This window comes from Ranitomeya variabilis, chromosome 2 (genome assembly GCF_051348905.1).
Source record: "Ranitomeya variabilis isolate aRanVar5 chromosome 2, aRanVar5.hap1, whole genome shotgun sequence".
In the NCBI taxonomy this organism is placed as follows: Eukaryota; Metazoa; Chordata; class Amphibia; order Anura; family Dendrobatidae; genus Ranitomeya; species Ranitomeya variabilis.
The window spans coordinates 1055567317-1055587335 of NC_135233.1; the positions used below are offsets into that span (position 1 = coordinate 1055567317).

Sequence of the window (20019 nt, forward strand, 5' to 3'; positions counted from 1 at the left end):
ACATGGCTGATGAAAAGGCTAAACCCTTCCTGTGACCGTCAGGAAGCCTTCTTCTTACCATCGGGAAGCCCAAATAAAGTGTCCAACCTTCGGAAGGATGCCGTAATCGATACGTACCCACTCGGAGCACTCACTTCTTCCAGATTATTGAGAACCCATTCCGCTTTGTAGACTGGAGCCGAAAGAGATGAGAGAAAAACGATGCCCCTGTAACAGTGGTAATACATTACCACCTTGGTAACAAGGGGAGGGTATGGCCTGAGGACAACCTTGCCGTGATGGTAATAAGGAAAAAATACTGAAACAACAGAGCGGCAAGCTCTGAAGACTCATCAGGATGACAAGAACGCAGAGAAAAAAGGGGTGACCTTCCCTGATAGTAAAGTCTGACCAAATAAAAAAAAAGGAGTCTAATGTAAGATCCCCAGGACCATTAAGGTCCCAAAGATCTAACGGTATGCGGTAGGGAAGAACCACAGGTGAAGACTCCCTGCGAGGAAGTCCATATTTGCAGTTTTGTTGCAATAAGACGGAAAAATACTAGTACCGCAAGCGAGAAATCCTGACATGGTTAGTGCGGGTCTCCCAGGATCACTGGGGCCCTTCCTGCTTCCAAAAAGATCTTGGAAGTAGTGGAAGAGGGGTTATGGAAATTGGTACCATGGAAGAACAGAGAATGTACTGCGATGGTCTTGGATCTCGAGGCCGAACCATGAACTGGAGTACATTGGCGTTCAGTTTGGACGCCATCCAACCTACATCTGGAGTACTCCAGTGAAGGCAGATCTGATGAAAAACTTCAGAGTGAAGTTCCCACTCACTTGAGGAGAACATGTCTGCCGCCCAGTGTTCTACTCCTGGGATATGTACTGCTGAGATCACCGAATGATAGATGTCGGCCCATCAGAGAGTGCGAGGTACCTCGGCCATGGCGCTTGACTGTGGGTACCTGCTAGATGATTGACGTATGGCACAGCCGTGGCATTATCCAATAGAAGACGGATGGTTGACCCGCCTGAAGGCAGTGGACCTGCTGTAGGATTAGCCGAACCGTTCAGATCCCCAGAGCGATGATCGGGAGAAGAAGACTGGCATTGGTATTCACTAATAACCAGTGGACCAGGCGAAGGCTCTGGATGAGAAAGGAGCTCAGAGACTACCCTTTGAAAGCCTGATTGACTTGCTGAAAACGAGCGGAGCGAAAGAAACTGCTTCCATTGTCGTCACCATTTTTCCTCAGAACCCTCCTAGCGAATCGAATGAACTGAGGGAATGAGTGATCAAGTGCACGAGCTCCCTGTTGAAGGGCCACGACCTTGACTCGAGAGAGAATTACCATCCTTCTTGTGCAGGATCATCCTCAAAAAAGGATCTGCTGGGCTGGGAATGAGGAAAACTTGTCTAAGTTTAGCTGCCAGCCCAAGTGAAAGGATATCGCAAGTGATATAGACGACTCAGCGTAGTCCTGGAAGAGCGGCTAGAAAGTCGACCAAATAGGGCAGGACGACCATGCTTCAAGGGTGCAAGAGGCACCTGACAACCGCCATGACCCTTGCGACCACTCTGGTGCGGTAGTCAGGCCGAAGGGCAAGGTCGTGACTTGAAAATGCTGTTCGCGAATGGAAAGGCGAAGGGATTATTGTAGAGGGGAAAAATAGGAATGTGAGGGTAAGAATCCCGAATGTCGATGGATGCCAGAAACTCCACCTTTTTCTGTTGAAGTAATGGCTGAGTGGAGGAACTCCATCTGAAAAAGGAGGACCTTGTCAAAGGTTGTTAGAAGTTTGAGGTACAGGATTGGTGTTACTTTTCATTCCCACTTTTCGGAACCAAGATCCCTTAGATCTAGATTGTCCTGGACAACGCTTCCACTGCTGGTTGGGTCAGTAGAAAAGATACGATCCCTTGTTAGTGTCCCCCTCAGAAGATTTGATTGGCCAGCTGTACTGTCTTCGGGGAAAGGTTACTTGTGTGAATCGAAGTAGCTAAGGTCTCCGACCAGGAGACTATTGGTCAAGCAACCCATGTGGCGGCTAAGGAGGGTAGAGCGCTGAACCCGAAGCCACAAGACGCAACAAACCAGATTTGCTATCCGACCGTCCGTGGTATTTTAATTGATGATACATCGGGCAGGGATACTGGTAGGTATACCACAAGAAATTCTACCCGGTTAGTCTGCCAAGTGGCAGAATGCGGGGCTGCATCCAGCAGGTCAGGAAAAACACATCTCTTGCCATCGTCGTGCAGAGTAGAAAATTAGGAACCCTTAATCCACCATCCTCTTAACAGGGAAGTGGAGAGGAATTGTCCGCTTTCTTGCATCATCCGCTAAATAGTGGTGATACAAAGGGGGGGTGCGCAGAGCCCTCCAACCGCTCGAGTCCCGGCACTTACCCAGTATGCAGCTTTGTTCGGCAGGTCAGAAGGTAGGCTGTTGCTGCTGTTTGGACGGTGCAGGGATAAAGAAAAGCCCTCAATCCATCGTCCCTTTAGCAGAGAGGTGGAGAGGAACCGTCCGCCTCCTTGTACCATCCGCTTTTAATAGTGGTGGTGCAGTGGGGGCTGCTCGGACGCCACGCTGGAAAGTGCCTCTGAACAGCCAAGGGTAAAACCTGGTGGGCAGGGCTGAATGTCCGGCAATAGGCCTGGCTGCAGAAGAGGACACTGGAGGTGACACTCCGGTGCTCATCTGATAAGGGAGGGGGGAGATCGGTGCCCTTGAAGGGGCCCGTCGCCCCTAGAATCAGCTCAGGCAGTGGCTTCCCACATCGCAGGAGAGGATATGGAGAGGTAAAACTCCCGTGCTCGCCTGTTGTTGGTTCGGGGAGATCGGAACCATGAAAGGATCCATCGCCCCATTCGACCCTTGTAAAGGTAAAAAGAGTTTTTCGGGTCTGAATAGCAGACCTGTCCGTGTGCCTACTACGGACACTAAGCAAGAACTGGTTAGCTGAGAGCCAGCAGGAGGGTGTATACTGCAGGGGAGGAGCTGAGAGCCAGCAGGAGGGTGTATACTGCAGGGGAGGAGCTGAGAGCCAGCAGGAGGGTGTATGCTGCAGGGGAGGAGCTAACTTTCTTTGTATCATTAATGTGTCAGCCTCCTAGTGGCAGCAGCATACACCCACGGTCTGTATCCCCCAATGAGGTGAAGGAGAAAATGATTTTAACATCTGAAATGTTGGCCTACTGAAATGTATGTTCAGTAAATGCACTCAGTACTTGGTCGGGGCTCCTTTTTCATCAATTACTGCATCAATGCGGCGTGGCATGGAGGCGATCAGCCTGTGGCACTGCTGAGATTCTATAGAAGCCCAGGTTGCTTTAATAGCAGCCTTCAGCTCGTCTGCATTGTTGGGTCTGGTGTCTCATCTTCCTCTTGACATAGATTCTCTATGGGGTTAAGGTCAGGCGAGTTTGCTGCCAATCAAGTACAGTGATACTGTTATTTGTAAACCAGGTATTGATACTTTAGGCAGTGTGGACAGGTGCCAAGTCCTGCTGGAGACTGACATTTACTTCTCCAAAAAGCTTGTCGGCAGAGGGAAGCATGAAGTGCTCTAAGATTTCCTGGTAGACGGCTGCGCTGACTTTGGTCTTGATAAAACACAGTGGACCTACACCAGCAGATGACATGGCTCCCCAAACCATCACTGATTGTGGAAACTTCACACTAGACCTCCAGCAGCTTGGATTGTGGCCTCTCCATTCTTTCTCCAGACTCTGGGACCTTGATTTCCAAGGTCTAATGTGAAGTTTCCACAATCAGTGATGGTTTGGGGAGCCATGTCATCTGCTGGTGTAGGTCTACTGTGTTTTATCAAGACCAGCGCAGCCGTCTACCAGGAAATTTTAGAGCACTTCATGCTTCCCTCTGCCAACAAGCTTTTTGGAGATGGAGATGTCATTCTCCGGCAGGACCTGGCACCTGTCCACACTGCCAAAAGTACCAATACCTGGTTTATAAACAACAGTATCACTGTGCGTGATTGGCAGCTAACTAACCTGTCCTTAACCCCATAGAGAATCTATTTGGCATTGTCAAGAGGAAGATGAGAGACACCAGACCCAACAATGCAGACGAGCTGAAGGCTGCTATCAAAAGCAACCTGGGCGCTTCCATAACCCCTCAGCAGTGCCACAGGCTGATCGCCTCCATGCCACGTAGCATTGATGCAGTAACTGATGCAAAATGAGCCCTGACCAAGTATTGAGGGCATTTACTGAACATACATTTCAGTAGGCCAACATTCAGATGTTAAAATCATTTTTTCAACCAGGTGTTATAAAGTATTCTAATTGACTGAGATAATGACTTTTGGGTTTTCATTGGCTGTAAGCCATAATCATCAACATTAAAAGAAATAAAAACTTGAAATAGATCACTCTGTGTGTAATGACCCTATATAATACAGGACTTTCACTTTTTGTATTGAAGAACTGAAATAAATTAAGTTTTTGATGATTTGCCCTGAAGAAGCCCCGTATGAAGCTGGCTATACGCCTTGGGTCTGCTCCTCCACAAATTTTCTACTGGTAAAAATGACTCCAAATTTATATATATATATATATATATATATATATATATATATATATATATATATATATATACCGTATATATATATATATATATATATATATATTTATATATATATATATATATATATACACACTCACTGGCCACTTTATTAGGTACACCTGTCCAACTTCTTGTTAACACTTAATTTCTAATCAGCCAATCACATGGCGGCAACTCAGTGCATTTAGGCATGTAGACATGGTCAAGACAATCTCCTGCAGTTCAAACCGAGCATCAGTATGGGGAAGAAAGGTGATTTGAGTGCCTTTGAACGTGGCATGGTTGTTGGTGCCAGAAGGGCTGGTCTGAGTATTTCAGAAACTGCTGATCTACTGGGATTTTCACGCACAACCATCTCTAGGGTTTACAGAGAATGGTCCGAAAAAGAAAAAAAATCCAGTGAGCGGCAGTTCTGTGGGCGGACATGCCTTGTTGATGCCAGAGGTCAGAGGAGAATGGGCAGACTGGTTCGAGCTGATAGAAAGGCAACAGTGACTCAAATCGCCACCCGTTACAACCAAGGTAGGCCTAAGAGCATCTCTGAACGCACAGTGCGTCAAACTTTGAGGCAGATGGGCTACAGCAGCAGAAGACCACACCGGGTACCACTCCTTTCAGCTAAGAACAGGAAACTGAGGCTACAATTTGTACAAGCTCATCGAAATTGGACAGTAGAAGATTGGAAAAACGTTGCTTGGTCTGATGAGTCTCGATTTCTGCTGCGACATTCGGATGGTAGGGTCAGAATTTGGCGTAAACAACATGAAAGCATGGATCCATCCTGCCTTGTATGGAGCATCTTTGGGATGTGCAGCCGACAAATCTGCGGCAACTGTGTGATGCCGTCATGTCAATATGGACCAAAATCTCTGAGGAATGCTTCCAGCACCTTGTTGAATCTATGCCACGAAGAATTGAGGCAGTTCTGAAGGCAAAAGGGGGTCCAACCCGTTACTAGCATGGTGTACCTAATAAAGTGGCCGGTGAGTGTATATATATATATATATATATATATATATATATATATATATATATATATATATATATATATATATATATATATATATATATATATATATATATATATATATTTGCTAGCAGGGTTTCCTTGCTCTTAATAGCTTTTTCTATTTTTTTTCTAATTCACCCTTATGTATTTTCGTTTGGGATAATCACTTTACGGGTCAGACCTTCTGGTAGTCCACAACCAGCTGCGTTTTTTTGTATTTCAGTCCTTGTGTACTGACAGGGTGTTGTCAATAGGGTTATTTAGCCTTCTACTGTCTTCGTATTGTGCGTGTTTTTTTGCTCATCTATGGGTTCATGGGTTTAACCATTTACTAAGATTACATATCAATGTTCTGTTTTCTCATGAATCTTTGTTTATATGATTTTTTTCGGCTGGTATTACATACTAATATACGGCCATTTGGGTTTTGTGTACTTCTGTGGAGGTAGGTTATTGCCATATCAAGGACATAACCAGCTACTGAACCTGTTTTCGGTTTTTTTTTAATGTTTTTATGAGGCTGTCTTGTTGCACGTGATGTGTGGTGGTTTACATTAAGGGTATGTTCACACTGGGCGTTTTTTTTACTGCATTTTTTAATGATAATTTTCAGCTGCTTTTTACGGTACCAGCAAAGCCTATGAGATTTCAGAAATCACATGCACACACATTGGTTTTTTTGTCATCAGGATTTTGTACTTTGCTGCTTTTTTTTATTTTGGACATAGAGCATGTCACTTCTTTCAGCCTTTTCAGGTTTGGCTTGAATGGGTGTTGAGGTGTTGAAAAAACGCAGCAAAAACGCAGGTATCATTACTTGCAGCCTTTTTTCAGCAGAAAAGTCATGGACATTAGCATGGACATAGAGACACAAGTTAGCCCAAAAAAAGCACCAAAGCAGCAACAAAAACGCACCTAAACCTGCGTTTTTGACGCAGCTTCTTTCCTGCCAAGAAATCAGGTTTTGCTGTAGAAAAAAAGCAACAAAAACGCCCTGTGTGAACTTACCCTAATAAAGTTCAAATTTTATATATTTTCCTGGGAGTTCCCTATTTTTTAGCATGCGTCTTTTTCTCTTCTATTTTCGTCATTGCTATGCAGCATGCTTTAGGAAAACTCTTCAGTTCAATTATGAATTAGCGGTGCCATCTGTTTCTTAAAGGGAACCTGTCACCCCCCAAAATGGAAGGTGAGCGAAGCCCACCGGCATCAGGGGCTTATCTACAGCATTCTGTAATGCTGTAGATAAGCCCCCAATGTATCCTGAAAGATGAGAAAAACAGGTCAGATTATACTCACCCAGGGGCGGTCCCGGTTCTGTTCTAATGGACGTCGCGGTCCGGGGCCTCCCATCTTCATAGGATGACGTCCTCTTCTTGTCTTCAGGCTGTAGCTCCGGCACAGGCGTACTTTGTCTGTCCTGTTGAGGGCAGAGCAAAGTACTGCAGTGCGCAGGCGCTGGGAAAGGTCAGAGAGGCCCAGCGCCTGCGCACTGCAGTACTTTGCTCTGCCCTCAACAGGGAAGATAAAGTACGCCTGCGCCGGAGCTACAGCCTGTAGACAAGAAGACAACGTCATCGTAAAAAGATGGGAGGCCCCGGACTGCGACGTCCATCGGACCAGAACAGAACCGGGACCGCCCCTGGGTGAGTATAATCTGACCTCTTTTTCTCATCTTTCAGGATACATCGGGGGCTTATCTACAGCATTACAGAATGCTGTAGATAAGCCCATGATGCAGGTGGGCTTAGCTCACCTTCCATTTTGGGAGTGACAGGTTCCCTTTAAGTCTTGCAACACTATGAGATATTTGGCGCTGTGCCTGGTAAATGATGTGGTGCAGAGCTCCCCAGAAGGTCGTGGTCTCCTTAATCATTTGATCACTTTCCATCTGAATAACAGAAGTCAGAGAAACTAACGTAGGAATAGGATTAGATACTGCAGCGAGGTTCTGGGGATGGGTTGGGGTCCTATATTCCATCCTTACCTGGAACAGGAGTTTCGCTGCTTCCAGGAAGTGGTTGGCTTTCCGGTAAAGCTCAATGGCATCCAGCGTCTTGTTCTTCTCTAGCAAATGAGAAGCGTGCTTGGCAAGTAAGGATCCGATTTCTTTCATGTTGTGGTTCTTGGCAAGTTCGACTGCTTTGTTCCACTGTAAAAAAAAAACAAAAAAAAAAACTTCTAATAGATTTGCCGATTCTTTGACATTTTTCATAAACTAGATATCCCATGGAGAGGATGAGTATATACAACACAGGGCTGAAGAGAGCAGATGAAAATGGAAGTACAACCATCAACCTAAGTGTGAAGTGACGGAAGCCAAAATTCAGAACAACCTGCAAATTCACTGGGATAGAAAACTACTAAAGAGGCACAAGGCCCAGGATGCCTCCATGATGTCTCACTATTGTCACGTAATTTTGTATTATTATTTACTTATAGCACGGGCGCCGGCTGATGAGTACTCACACCGGTGGGGCCTGGGCACGCTGCTATCAGCAACAGCAGGCGTAGGCTGATGAGAGTAGTACTCTCTGATCAGCCGACCCCTGTGAGCCGTGATAATCTTTTTACTGCCAGTCACAGCTGCTGGCTCACGCTGTCAACTGACAAGAGTGGGACCGCAGTTCTCTCACTGGCGATAAACATATTACCAACAGTCAGATACAGTGTTTGCCTTGCTGTCTCGCAGATGACAGTGTGGCAAACAACGAATATTCAGGGTGCCGAACTCGAACAGCAACATTTTCTGGAGAAGTCTGTGTTTGGGGTCCGTGCACGGACACTATGTGTTTGGTAATTACCCCGAACTTTACTGTTCTGGTTTGCCCATCTCTAGTTGCCTCCCAAAAAATAGAATACAAATAGATCAGAAAGTTGTAGGGACCCTGAAGTGACACTGATAAAAACTACAGCTCATACTGCAAAATATACGTCCCATATAACTCTACTCATAATTGATGAGGAGAAAAAAAATCAAAAGTGAGCAGGGGCCCACTGGGCCCCAAGGACCACATAAACCTGGCTTAACCATGCTCAGCCGCTTCCGTAGCCCACTTCTTGTGGCGGCACTTGGGTGGAGTCATTCTTGTCCTCATCATGAAAGGCCGAGATGGGAAATACGGTTGAGCAACATCAGGAGCCAACCCACGCTGAGAAAGACGACGCCGAGGAGTTGTCACTCCCTCTGCACATGGGAACTCCGGGGCCTTCTGCTGCAGCTTGGCTCCATTCAAGTGACTATGGCTGCCTACGGTTTTGTTCATGGCCGCGTGGCCGGGAGCCAGCATGGATCGGATTAGTGTGGGTCCCAGAGGTCAGACCCCCAGCTGACATTTGGTGCATAGCCTATAGATATGCCATGACTTACTGAGATGGGAAGACCCTATAACATGATATAATACCTAGGTTTTGTTTTTTGTTTGTTTGCACGACCATAATAAAAGCTAACAAGACTTCCAACAGCAGTGCCGACACTCCAGTGAGTGACAGCAGACAGCTGCCTTTTGTATACGGTACTTGCGGTTACATGACTGCCTGCTCCCAGCACCAGAGAATCCTCACAGCGCACACAGAATGATTGCATACTTGCACCTTAAGGCCGGACAACCCCTTGAAGGCTCTTCTGTTCATCCATTCCATGGCAGGTTCCTGGGATCTCCCAGACTGCATACTTGTGGCATATCTGGCAGCTCCAGATGCCACTCCACCTCCCGACACCATCTTTAGACTTCCAGTCCTCCTTGCATACAATACATTCCCTGTACAGTATGCCCACCCTTCCTGGTAGGTGTCATCAGTAATGTTGTGTTCATTGAGAAAAGAGAACTGTATGCAGGAGATGTCAGTGGAAGCTAAAAAAAAAAATCTAGCCGGAGTGCAACTACGTAACCTGAGATGAGATTGGGCAATCCTGGATCTTCCAGCAAAGCAAATATACTTCAAAGTGCCATGTATTTCCATCCCCATGGGTTGCACATAAGGCAGAAGATGCTTGGCCTGGAAAACCTCCTTAAAAGGTTATTGTCAAGAAAACAATTATTCCCTATACACTGAATAACGTAAAACCTGCTGGTTGCTGGGGGTCCAACCGCTAGGACCTCCAGCAATCCCGAAATCAGGGCTCTGCAGTCCTGACCTGTCAGCAGTGTAGCTGCGAATGCTGGACCTCCATTCCATTCATTGTCTATGGATCTGACATAAGTAGCGCAGAGCTTAGTAGTCCAAAGACACTAAATGGAGCACAGCAGCGAAAGACCAACATGTGCAACTCCGCTCTATTCAGGACAGGACTGCAGAGTCCCATTCCTGAGCTTCCAAAGCCCCAATCTCGACATCACCAGGGGTCCCAGCGGTCAGAACCCAGCGATCAGTAAGCTATCCCCTATCCGATGTATAGAAGATAAGTTAAAGGGTTATTCCCCTAAAAATCTAGTTATCTCCAAACCCGACCTATTGATATAGATCCATAAAAGTCCTCCATGACACCACAGCGACTGATAGAAGCCAGAAGAGATGACATGCGGTCAGAGTCTCTCCCTAGTATGGCCGCAGGTTTTGGGCCTGGAATTTCACGTTGAATGGGGGCAAAACATACATTTCTGAAGTCACTCTAAAGGAGTGCAGACTGCAGCCAATCCCCTCTGATGCCAGCTCGAGAGGTCTGCAGACTCGCAGGATTCAGCAATCTTTATTGCATAGAGTGACTGCAGACATTTCTGTTTAGCCCAGAAATCTCCAAATGTTATGAAGAAAAATATGACCATCTTCAGGTAGGTCCCTCAAAGTTCTAGACATGTATTTTAATCTAGTGAGGAAATGTTCTTAAAAGAGATAAATACAACAAAAATGAAGCAAAGTCAATGTGTTCCACTGACAGCGCTCACCTGATTGAGGTGCATGCAGGCATCTACCGCAGCTTTCGGCATGTTGCACTTCAGAAACGCTGCCACGGCCTGCTCACACATACCCACGGTCACAAACATGCGGGCGATGTCCTGTGCATGAAAAGTGGCTATTAGAAACACTGCACATACATGTGATATTGGGCGGTAATCACTCACTGCTGCGTTACTAGTATGTATAGAAGCATCAATCTATCCATCCAATATCTATTGTAATTATTAGGCAGGTGCGCAGAAAGTGATGCAAAGTAAGAATGGTTTCAAAGAAAGAAACGTTAGTAGTTTATTGTCAGCAATTAACAAAACACAAAGTGAATGAACAAAAGAAAAATCTAAATAAACACAATATTTGGTGTGAAGGCACAGTTTTTTAAGGAGCTCAACAAGGAGGTTTGTCAAGACATCTTGAAGGACTGACCACAGATCTTCCGTGGATGTCGCTTGTAGAAATCCATCTGTTTCCTCATGTAATCCCAGACAGACTGGCTGATGTGAGATCAGGGCTCTGTGTGGCCGTATCATCACTTCCAGGACTCCTTGTTCTGATGACATATCCTGTAAGTTTGGGGTCATTGTCCTGCTGCAGAATAAATTTGGAGGCTGCATGAAGGATCACAATAAGTGACATCACGCTTTTACCTGCACTGGAAGTCCGCTACCTCGGAGTAACCCTTGACCATGCCTTGTCCTTCAAACCGTATATCCAAGCTCTCGCCACCTTCTTCCACCTCTAACTCAAATATATTTCCAAAATCTGTCCTTTCCTCAACCATGAATCTAATAAAATGTTAGTGCATGCCCTCATCTCCTGCCTCGACTACTGCAATATCTTCCTCCTTAACTCTGCTGCCCGAATAATCCACATTTCTACTCGCTACTCCTCTGTTTCTCCCGTCTGAAAATCCCTTCAATGGTTCCCAATTCCCCAACGTATCCAGTTCAAACTACTAACACTGACCTATAAAGCCATCCATAAACTGTTTTCTTCATATATTGCCAAGCTAATCTCCTGATATCTTCCAACACGAAATCTCTGGTCCTCCAAAGACCTCCTTCCCTCCTCCACACTTATATGCTCCTCACCCAATTGCATCCAAGACTTCTCCAAAGTATCCCCCATCACCTGGACTTCTGTGATGCAACATATCCGATTCCGAGAAATTCAGAACTTTCAGACCGAACTTGAAAACCCATCTCTTCAGAACAGCTTACAGCCTGCAATAGCCCCACTGCCACCTCACCACCACCAGAGCTGCTGTCACCCCCTGCCAAACTGTCTCTTTCCTCATTACCCGTAGGCTGAAAGCCCACAAGGGCAGGGTCCTCTCCTTTCTGTAACAGTCCGTCATTATTAGTTTGTTCTAACTTACATCCGTATTTTGTACGTTGCTCCTTCTCATGTACAGCACCATGGAATCAATAGTGTGCTACATAGAAAAAACAAAAATAATAAAAGGAAAAGCATCTGCCTGTATTTCTCAGCACTGAGGACACCAAAAAATGGGCAATGTTGAGGACCTTAGAAGCAGTGGTTGGTTAAGGAAACTTAGTGCAGCAGATAAAATACACATCATACTTATCTTTGAAATTGGAAGATGTCCAGCAGTGCCCATCAGCTCAAAACTGGCAGCAACCAGTGGACTCTAGCTAGTCCCATCTAATGTTCAGAGAAGACTGGCCAGAAGTGGTCTTCATGGAAGAATTGCAGACATAAACAAGTTCACAAAACAATGGGAAATACTTGTCAGTTACAGAAGGCAGTCTGTTGTGTGAAGGCTGAAAAGCAGTACAATAATGAGTGTCTCCAGGAATAGTGAGGTCTAGTGGATGTCCTTGCAGGTTTGGGGCTACATTTCAGCAAATGGAGTAAGGAAGATCTTTATCCATCATGCAATACCATCCGGCAGAAGTATAGCTCCAAATGTAAAAGTCCAAACGTCCATGAAAAACAGTCCGAGTACAGATGGCAACACAAGGACCGGCCATGAATCTCCTGACCAGAACCTGACATCCTCATATATGCCAAGGAGCCTGTCAAGTCTGGGTTAGGAGACCCGCGACAAGTCCATGCATCGCAATCCAAAGTGTGAACATGATACATGAATGTCTGATTTTGGGCTTATTCTGCCACAGGACAACGACCCCAAACATCCAGCCAATATCATCAAGAATTATCATCTCTGTAAATAATTATAAGGAGTCCTGGAAGTGATGATACGGCCGCACAGATCTCAACATCATGGAGTCTGACTAGGATTACATGGCATATACAGAAGATCTGTGGTTAGTCAAGATTTTAGGAACAACCTCCCCGCTGAGGTCCTTCAAAAAAATTTCTGCAAGTACCTAGAAGAATTCATAAAGGTAAAGGGCAGTAACCAAATAGAGACTAGATTTAGATTTATCTTTTGTTTATTTTGCACTTTGTCAAATTATTCTATTCTTGAAACCATTCTTACTTTGCAGCATTTTTTTCCCTCATCTATGATATCTATATACTATCTATCTATTAATTTCCTTGGGGAAATTCAAGAAGAGCATTTAATCACTGATTGCCGTCCTGTCCCTTCTTGAGTCTGTGCAGTACGCGTTCCCCTTCGCGAGCAGTGATCAGCTGTGATTTCTGAATACTCAGCTTTTCATAGCTGTGGGTTCTGTTGAAGTCGTTGGAGCCCATAGTAGTCTAAAGACACTACCGTTTGCTACTGTATACACTTCGTAGACATCTATGATCCTCACCAACTTCGAGAAGCCAACAGAAGACTACGAGGTGTGGAGAGTGTCCTGATCATGGCAGAGCACTCCAGGAGGTAAAGGGGAAACATACTGCACACATTTCACCAGGAGTAAGCAGGATGCCATCCTGGGAGGTAAAAACAGTTCCCAATTGTTTTTTTCTCGTCTGTCTCTCTCCTGTACAGAGCTACCAGACTCTGTGTTCCCTACGAGAAGGCCACTGACAGACTCCTCTGGTGGATTATCCTGCCAAGCAGTCTAAAATCAGACATGCCAGATCCTTATCTCCCCGACATCAGCTGTTGGTGGCATCGAAACACATTAGACCGTCAGCCAAACCTATCAATATTGGCCGACATTAGGCCAATGTCTATGAAGGTCCTAAGTTGGTCAATACTGGGTTGAAGGCTCCAATCCAATGTCATTCCACAAAAGATGTATAAGGGAACTCTTCACCCCTAGATGTGTTCACAGACTATCAGAAAATTCCAGGAAGCCATACAAAGCAGAAGGAACTTACTGGGAGCAGTTTATTGTTTTCAGGCAAGGAATTAGCCAGAATCTCCAGCCCGTCATAGTCCTCCAGCATGTAGTAGCACTCGGCCAGACGCTCCTGATTTCTGCCCTGTACATAGTACTGCACCGCATTTACCCTACAGAGGAGGAACAGGTTGATCACAGGCCACAGCATTACGCAAAACGCCCAACTGAGGGAACGCACAGTCAAGAAGCGATCACACATGACACACCATGGCGGATCCATCATTTATACTGAAGCTGCTGCCTGCCCCCTAACGTCAGCACGTAAGGAAAAAAGGCTGAGTCATGAAGGATATTAATGTGTACAGTCAGCATTACATGTGTCCTGCAGAAGATTATCCTGGTCTCACAAAGAAAACCAACAAACATAAAATGCACGTTCACCCTACTGCACCATGCACGTGTGACGTGGGGTCCAGGGAGAGAGAGGGCAGTTGTAACTTCCTGACAGAGTGACCACCATTTCAAGGGGATGTCTTCAGAAAGTAATATATTGCTTACATGAAGGTTATTTATTTAATTTACTTTTTTAACTTTTATTATAAGAATTTTGGAGATCTTTCTTTCCTTTTCCATCAGTTTTTAAATAAATCAATCCTGAAATCTTGCACTTTTGTTTCTGATTACTGAGTCTTACAATTAGTCGCCATTCTGTAGAGATCAATCCTCAGTGGTCTCGTTATCATCACAGACAGGAACACAATGACTGATTACACAGGATCCACCATTCGCAATAGGTGATGTCACAGCTCACCTCCTCCTCCTGTACAGTGACTGTTATCTACTGTATATAGAGGTGTTATCACAGGATCCACCATTCACAAAAGGTGATGTCACAGCTAACCTCCTCCTCCTCCTGTACAATGACTGAAATCACCTCTATATACAGTAGATAACACAGGATCCACCATTCACAACAGGTGATGTCACAGCTCACCTCCTCCTGTACAATGACTAATAACAGCTCTATATATAGTAGATAACACAGGATCCACCATTCACAATAGGTGATGTCACAGCTCACCTCCTCCTGTACAATGACTAATAACAGCTCTATATATAGTAGATAACACAGGATCCACCATTCACAATAGGTGATGTCACAGCTCACCTCCTCCTCCTGTACAATGACTGATAACATCTCTATATACAGTAGATAACACAGGATCCACCATTCACAATAGGTGATGTCACAGCTCACCTCCTCCTGTACAATGACTGAGAACACCTCTATATACAGTAGATAACACAGGATCCACCATTCACAATACGTGATGTCACAGCTCACCACCTCCTCCTGTACAGTGACTGATATCACTTTTATATACAGTAGATAACACAGGATCTACCATTCCATTTAGGTGATGTCACAGCTCACCACCTCCTCCTGTACAGTCACTGATAACACCTCTATATACAGTAGATAACACAGGATCCACCATTCACAATATGTGATGTCACAGCTCACCACCTCCTCCTGTACAGTGACTGATATCACTTTTATATACAGTAGATAACACAGGATCCACCATATACAATAGGTAATGTCACAGCTCACCTCCTCCTCCTGTACAATGACTGATATCACCTCTATATACAGCGGATAACAGAGGATCCACCATTCACAATAGGTGATGTCACAGCTCACCTCCTCCTCCTGTACAACGACTGATAACACCTCTATATACAGTAGATTACACAGGATCCACCATTCACAATAGGTGATGTCACAGCTCACCTCCTCCTCCTGTACAATGACTGATAACACCTCTATATACAGTAGATAACACAGGATCCACCATACACAATAGGTGATGTCACAGCTCACCTCCTCCTCCTGTACAATGACTGATAACACCTCTATATACAGTAGATAACACAGGATCCACCATACACAATAGGTGATGTCACAGCTCACCTCCTCCTCCTCCTGTACAATGACTGATATCAACTCTATATACAGCGGATAACACAGAATCCACCATTCACAATAGGTGATGTCACAGCTCACCTCCTCCTCCTGTACAATGACTGATAACACCTCTATATACAGTAGATAACACAGGATTTACCAGTTACAATAGGTGATGTCACAGTTCACCTCCTGTACAATGATTGATATCACCTCAATATACAGCAGATAACACAGGATCCACCAATCACAATAGGTGATGTCACAGCTCACCTCCTCCTCCTGTACAATGACTGATAACACCTCTATATACAGTAGATAACACAGGATCCACCATTCACAATAGGTGATGTCACAGCTCACCTCCTCCTCCTGTACAATGACTGATAACACCTCTATATACAGTAGATAACACAGGATCCACCATTCGCAATAGGTGATGTCACAGCTCACCTCCTCCTCCTGTACAATGACTGATAACACCTCTATATACAGTAGATAACACAGGATCCACCATTCACAATAGGTGATGTCACAGCTCACCTCCTCCTCCTTTACAATGACTGATAACACCTCTATATACAGTAGATAACACAGGATCCACCATTCACAATAGGTGATGTCACAGCTCACCTCCTCCTCCTGTACAATGACTGATAACACCTCTATATACAGTAGATAACACAGGATCCACCATTCACAATAGGTGATGTCACAGCTCACCTCCTCCTCCTGTACAATGACTGATAACACCTCTATATACAGTAGATAACACAGGATCCACCATTCACAATAGGTGATGTCACAGCTCACCTCCTGTACAATGATTTATATCACCTCAATATACAGCAGATAACACAGGATCCACCAATCACAATAGGTGATGTCACAGCTCACCTCCTCCTCCTGTACAATGACTGATAACACCTCTATATACAGTAGATAACACAGGATCCACCATTCACAATAGGTGATGTCACAGCTCACCTCCTCCTGTACAATGACTGATAACACCTCTATATACAGTAGATAACACAGTATTCACCATTCACAATAGGTGATGTCACAGCTCACCTCCTCCTCCTTTATTTATTTATTGAAGAAACTGTCTGTGCGAAATCGCAGACACTGTGTCTTAAAAAAATGCCGCCGGATAGCCCTGTACAAGCACACGCTGACTTAGGCGTCATTTCATTAAAGTATTGTACTACAATATTAACATAGCACTGCGCACGCCCACACTTTGGCGCCATTTAAATTTTAATACACCGTGGGCAAAGCATACAAATGCTGGCCACCCGGGCGTAGAACGGGGTCAATAGCTAGTGAATATATATCACTGTCTGTTTTTTGTGATATATGCCTTTTAACTGCGTGTAACAACCGCTGTACTGTTTAATTCACGACCTCTACAATATCACACTCTATATACATCAAGCCAAAAAAGGACAAATCTAAAAATCTGTCTTAATTTATAGATTCACTGATATTATTACATAACCACCATGTATTGACCTTTTAAAGGAGCACTCTGAGCAAACTTATGAACTGTGGTTTTATCTAAGCAGAGCCTGAGCGGGGGCGGAGCATGACAATCAAATAGGGAAGACAAGCTCCGCCCCTGAGGTCCTGGATGACACATTACATGGTGTATTAGCTTTGCTGATTGGTCACATGTGTAATATACTCAGCAAGGGAGGAATGGGGGACTGCCTCCACTTATCAGATCCTACCATTTCTGTCTGTCTGCAAAGTAGTCACCGATGGCATTGTACGCCTGCTCCAGCAGAGAATCATCAGAGTCTCCGGATCCCGTCCTCAGCAGCTGCAACACACGGAACCAGTCTCCCAGCTTTATACGGAGACTGATAGCGAGGTCTCTGTGAAAGGGATTATAGCCTGATTTGTAAAAACAAGCCACAAAGACATGCATGTTCCCCATCATTTATTATTGGCAAATAGTCCTCAAAAAATACACACAAAAAATGAGATATAAGGCTGAGGTTCACACGGCGGTATTTCAGGGGCGCATTTCACGAGCCGTGTCTGGGATTGCAAGGCAAGTGCCAAAATCACTGATAAACCCCCAAGTCTAGGCTTGCTTTAGAAGTTATCACCTATGAAAAGGGGAGATGGCAATTTACTGATCGGTGGGGGTCTGCATGCTAGGACATCCACTGATCCACAAATAGGGCTCTAGCTGACTCGAGAGGTGGTAAACAGTGATGCGCGAGTGTGCTGGGATAGGGCGTTATCTGAGCATGATCATGTACTAACCGAGGGTCTACGGGGTGCTCAAGTAATATGTTCGAGTCCCCGTGGCTGCATGTCTTGAGGCTGTTCGACAGCTGTAACATATTCATGGACTGCTTAACAATCAGGCAATCCATGCATGCGTTGTGGCTTTCGAACAGCCGTGAGACATGCAGCCACGGGGACAAAATGGAAACATATGTATGACAGGTAGAAAGTAATGCTCGGCTTATCACTATAACAGGGGTTGTCTCATGAACGATTTTGGAGCTTGAAAAGAGGCAGGGTATATATTACAATGTAAATTTCTAGGCGCAAGAACCCTTTATCCACAGAGTTACCCCATAGAACTCAATACAAAAGCAGTTACCGGGTCAGGCAACTTCTTACCTCCTGTCCATGTCCAAATACATCCTCTCTGCTTCTTCGAAACGGCCAAAATAGGCGGAAACCTCGGCTTGTTTCATGGGCTCACTCTGCAGATTGCCCAGCCGTTTCACAAATTCTATGCCCTGGTAATCCTTACACCGAACAAAGGCTTGTTCAGCAGTAGAAAGGTCCAGTTTCTGCAGCGCAGCTTCAGCAAGTAAACGCCTGTGTGGAGAAGTCAGGGAGTCCTAGGTCAAAAGCCAGGAGGGTGCTTCATAAACAGAGCGGTGAGGCAAAAGAGTAGTCAAGTCACAGTCAGTGTCAGAATTCCAAGAAGGTAGCAAATCAAGACAAAGGGGCTAGGCAAAGGGATAGTCAACAAAGATCACAATACTATAAATCAAAGCACGGAGTAACACACACCAATTGAGCAGAGCTACAACTGGCAGAGATAAGAAACAGCCACCAGCTAAATAGCCTAGGAATCACTCCAAATACCTTTAGGAAACCCAGCACGTAACGGTCACTCGCCACAATGACAGCTCAGCACGCCCAAGCCTCAGATTAGACAGTTGAAATGTCCATCACGATACAGTTCAGCATGCCCCTGCCCCAGATTGGACGGCTAAGCAGCCACTCGCCACACAAACAAGGAATCGTGACAAGAAGCTTACATTTCTTAAAGTGTACCTGTTTTTTCGTGTCTGTCCTCATCACCCACATCAAGATAAATGTGCTTAGCAATCTAATATGTCCAGGAGCCATCTAAAATCTCACACTCTGCAACCTGCCATCCACTTTTTTGAGTGGGAACTTCCTCTTGAGCAGCATACTGCCAGAATTATAGGAGTTGGAACTTGCTTTCTCTAATTTCCCAGCAGGAACTGTGCTTAATATTATCAATGGCTTGCCTGCCCCAAACAGAAAGAGCACCTCTCTAATAAACCTGTATGCCATATGAAAGACAGCAGAGCAGGAGCAGAGAGACAAAGACCCAGCTCCACTTTCTTTAGAGAGATAAAAGCCTGGCTCAACCTCACAAACAACGATAAAGACTCCCGTCCACTTCCTGTAACGAGATAAAGACCCGCCCCTACTTCCTGCAGAGATAACGATCCACCATCACTTCCTGTAGGAAGATATTCACCCCAACTTTCTGTGGAGAGATAAAGATAATCCCCAACTTCTTGTAGAAAGATCAAGATCCAAACTCACTTCCTGCAGAGATATAGATCCACCCCCACTTCCTGTATAAAGGTAAAGACTCGCACCCACTTCCTGTAGAGAGATAAAGACCCCCACTTTCTGTAGAGCACCATAGACTCATCCGACTTCCTGTAGAGATAGTAAGCCGCCCTCTCTTCCTGTAGATACCCACCTCCACTTCCTGTTAAAAGATAAAAACATGGCTCACTTCCTGTAAAGACAACACCCCCCCACTTCCTGTAGAGATCAAGACCCGCCCCACTTCCTGTAGAGAGATAAAGACTAGCAAGATCTGCCTTGACTTCCTTAAGAAAGATAAAGATTTACCCCCTCTTACTGTAATCCGTCCCAGCATCTCTGCTGTTAGACATGGATTGCACTTGACAACAGGCAAGCAATGGACAGTAAATTACACAGAAGGTAGACACCCATTGCCAGGTACTATGAAGTGATTTTTAGGTGGTAAGAAAACATATAATAAATATTATAAATAAAATAATATTTTGCAGGTTGT

At 45.0% G+C, this 20019-nt stretch overlaps 1 protein-coding gene across 1 annotated transcript in view; it reads right to left on the reverse strand.

The window, feature by feature from the left end:
• WDR35 (WD repeat domain 35) overlaps positions 1-20019 on the reverse strand; it is a 119529-nt gene that overhangs the window by 18442 nt on the left and 81068 nt on the right. The window contains exons 21-25 of the mRNA XM_077291476.1: positions 18321-18524; positions 17411-17557; positions 13746-13878; positions 10472-10582; positions 7573-7737 (exon numbers count right to left, since the gene is read on the reverse strand). Of these exons, the coding sequence (XP_077147591.1) occupies positions 7573-7737; positions 10472-10582; positions 13746-13878; positions 17411-17557; positions 18321-18524 (760 nt within the window). The remainder of the gene's footprint in view (positions 1-7572; positions 7738-10471; positions 10583-13745; positions 13879-17410; positions 17558-18320; positions 18525-20019) is intronic.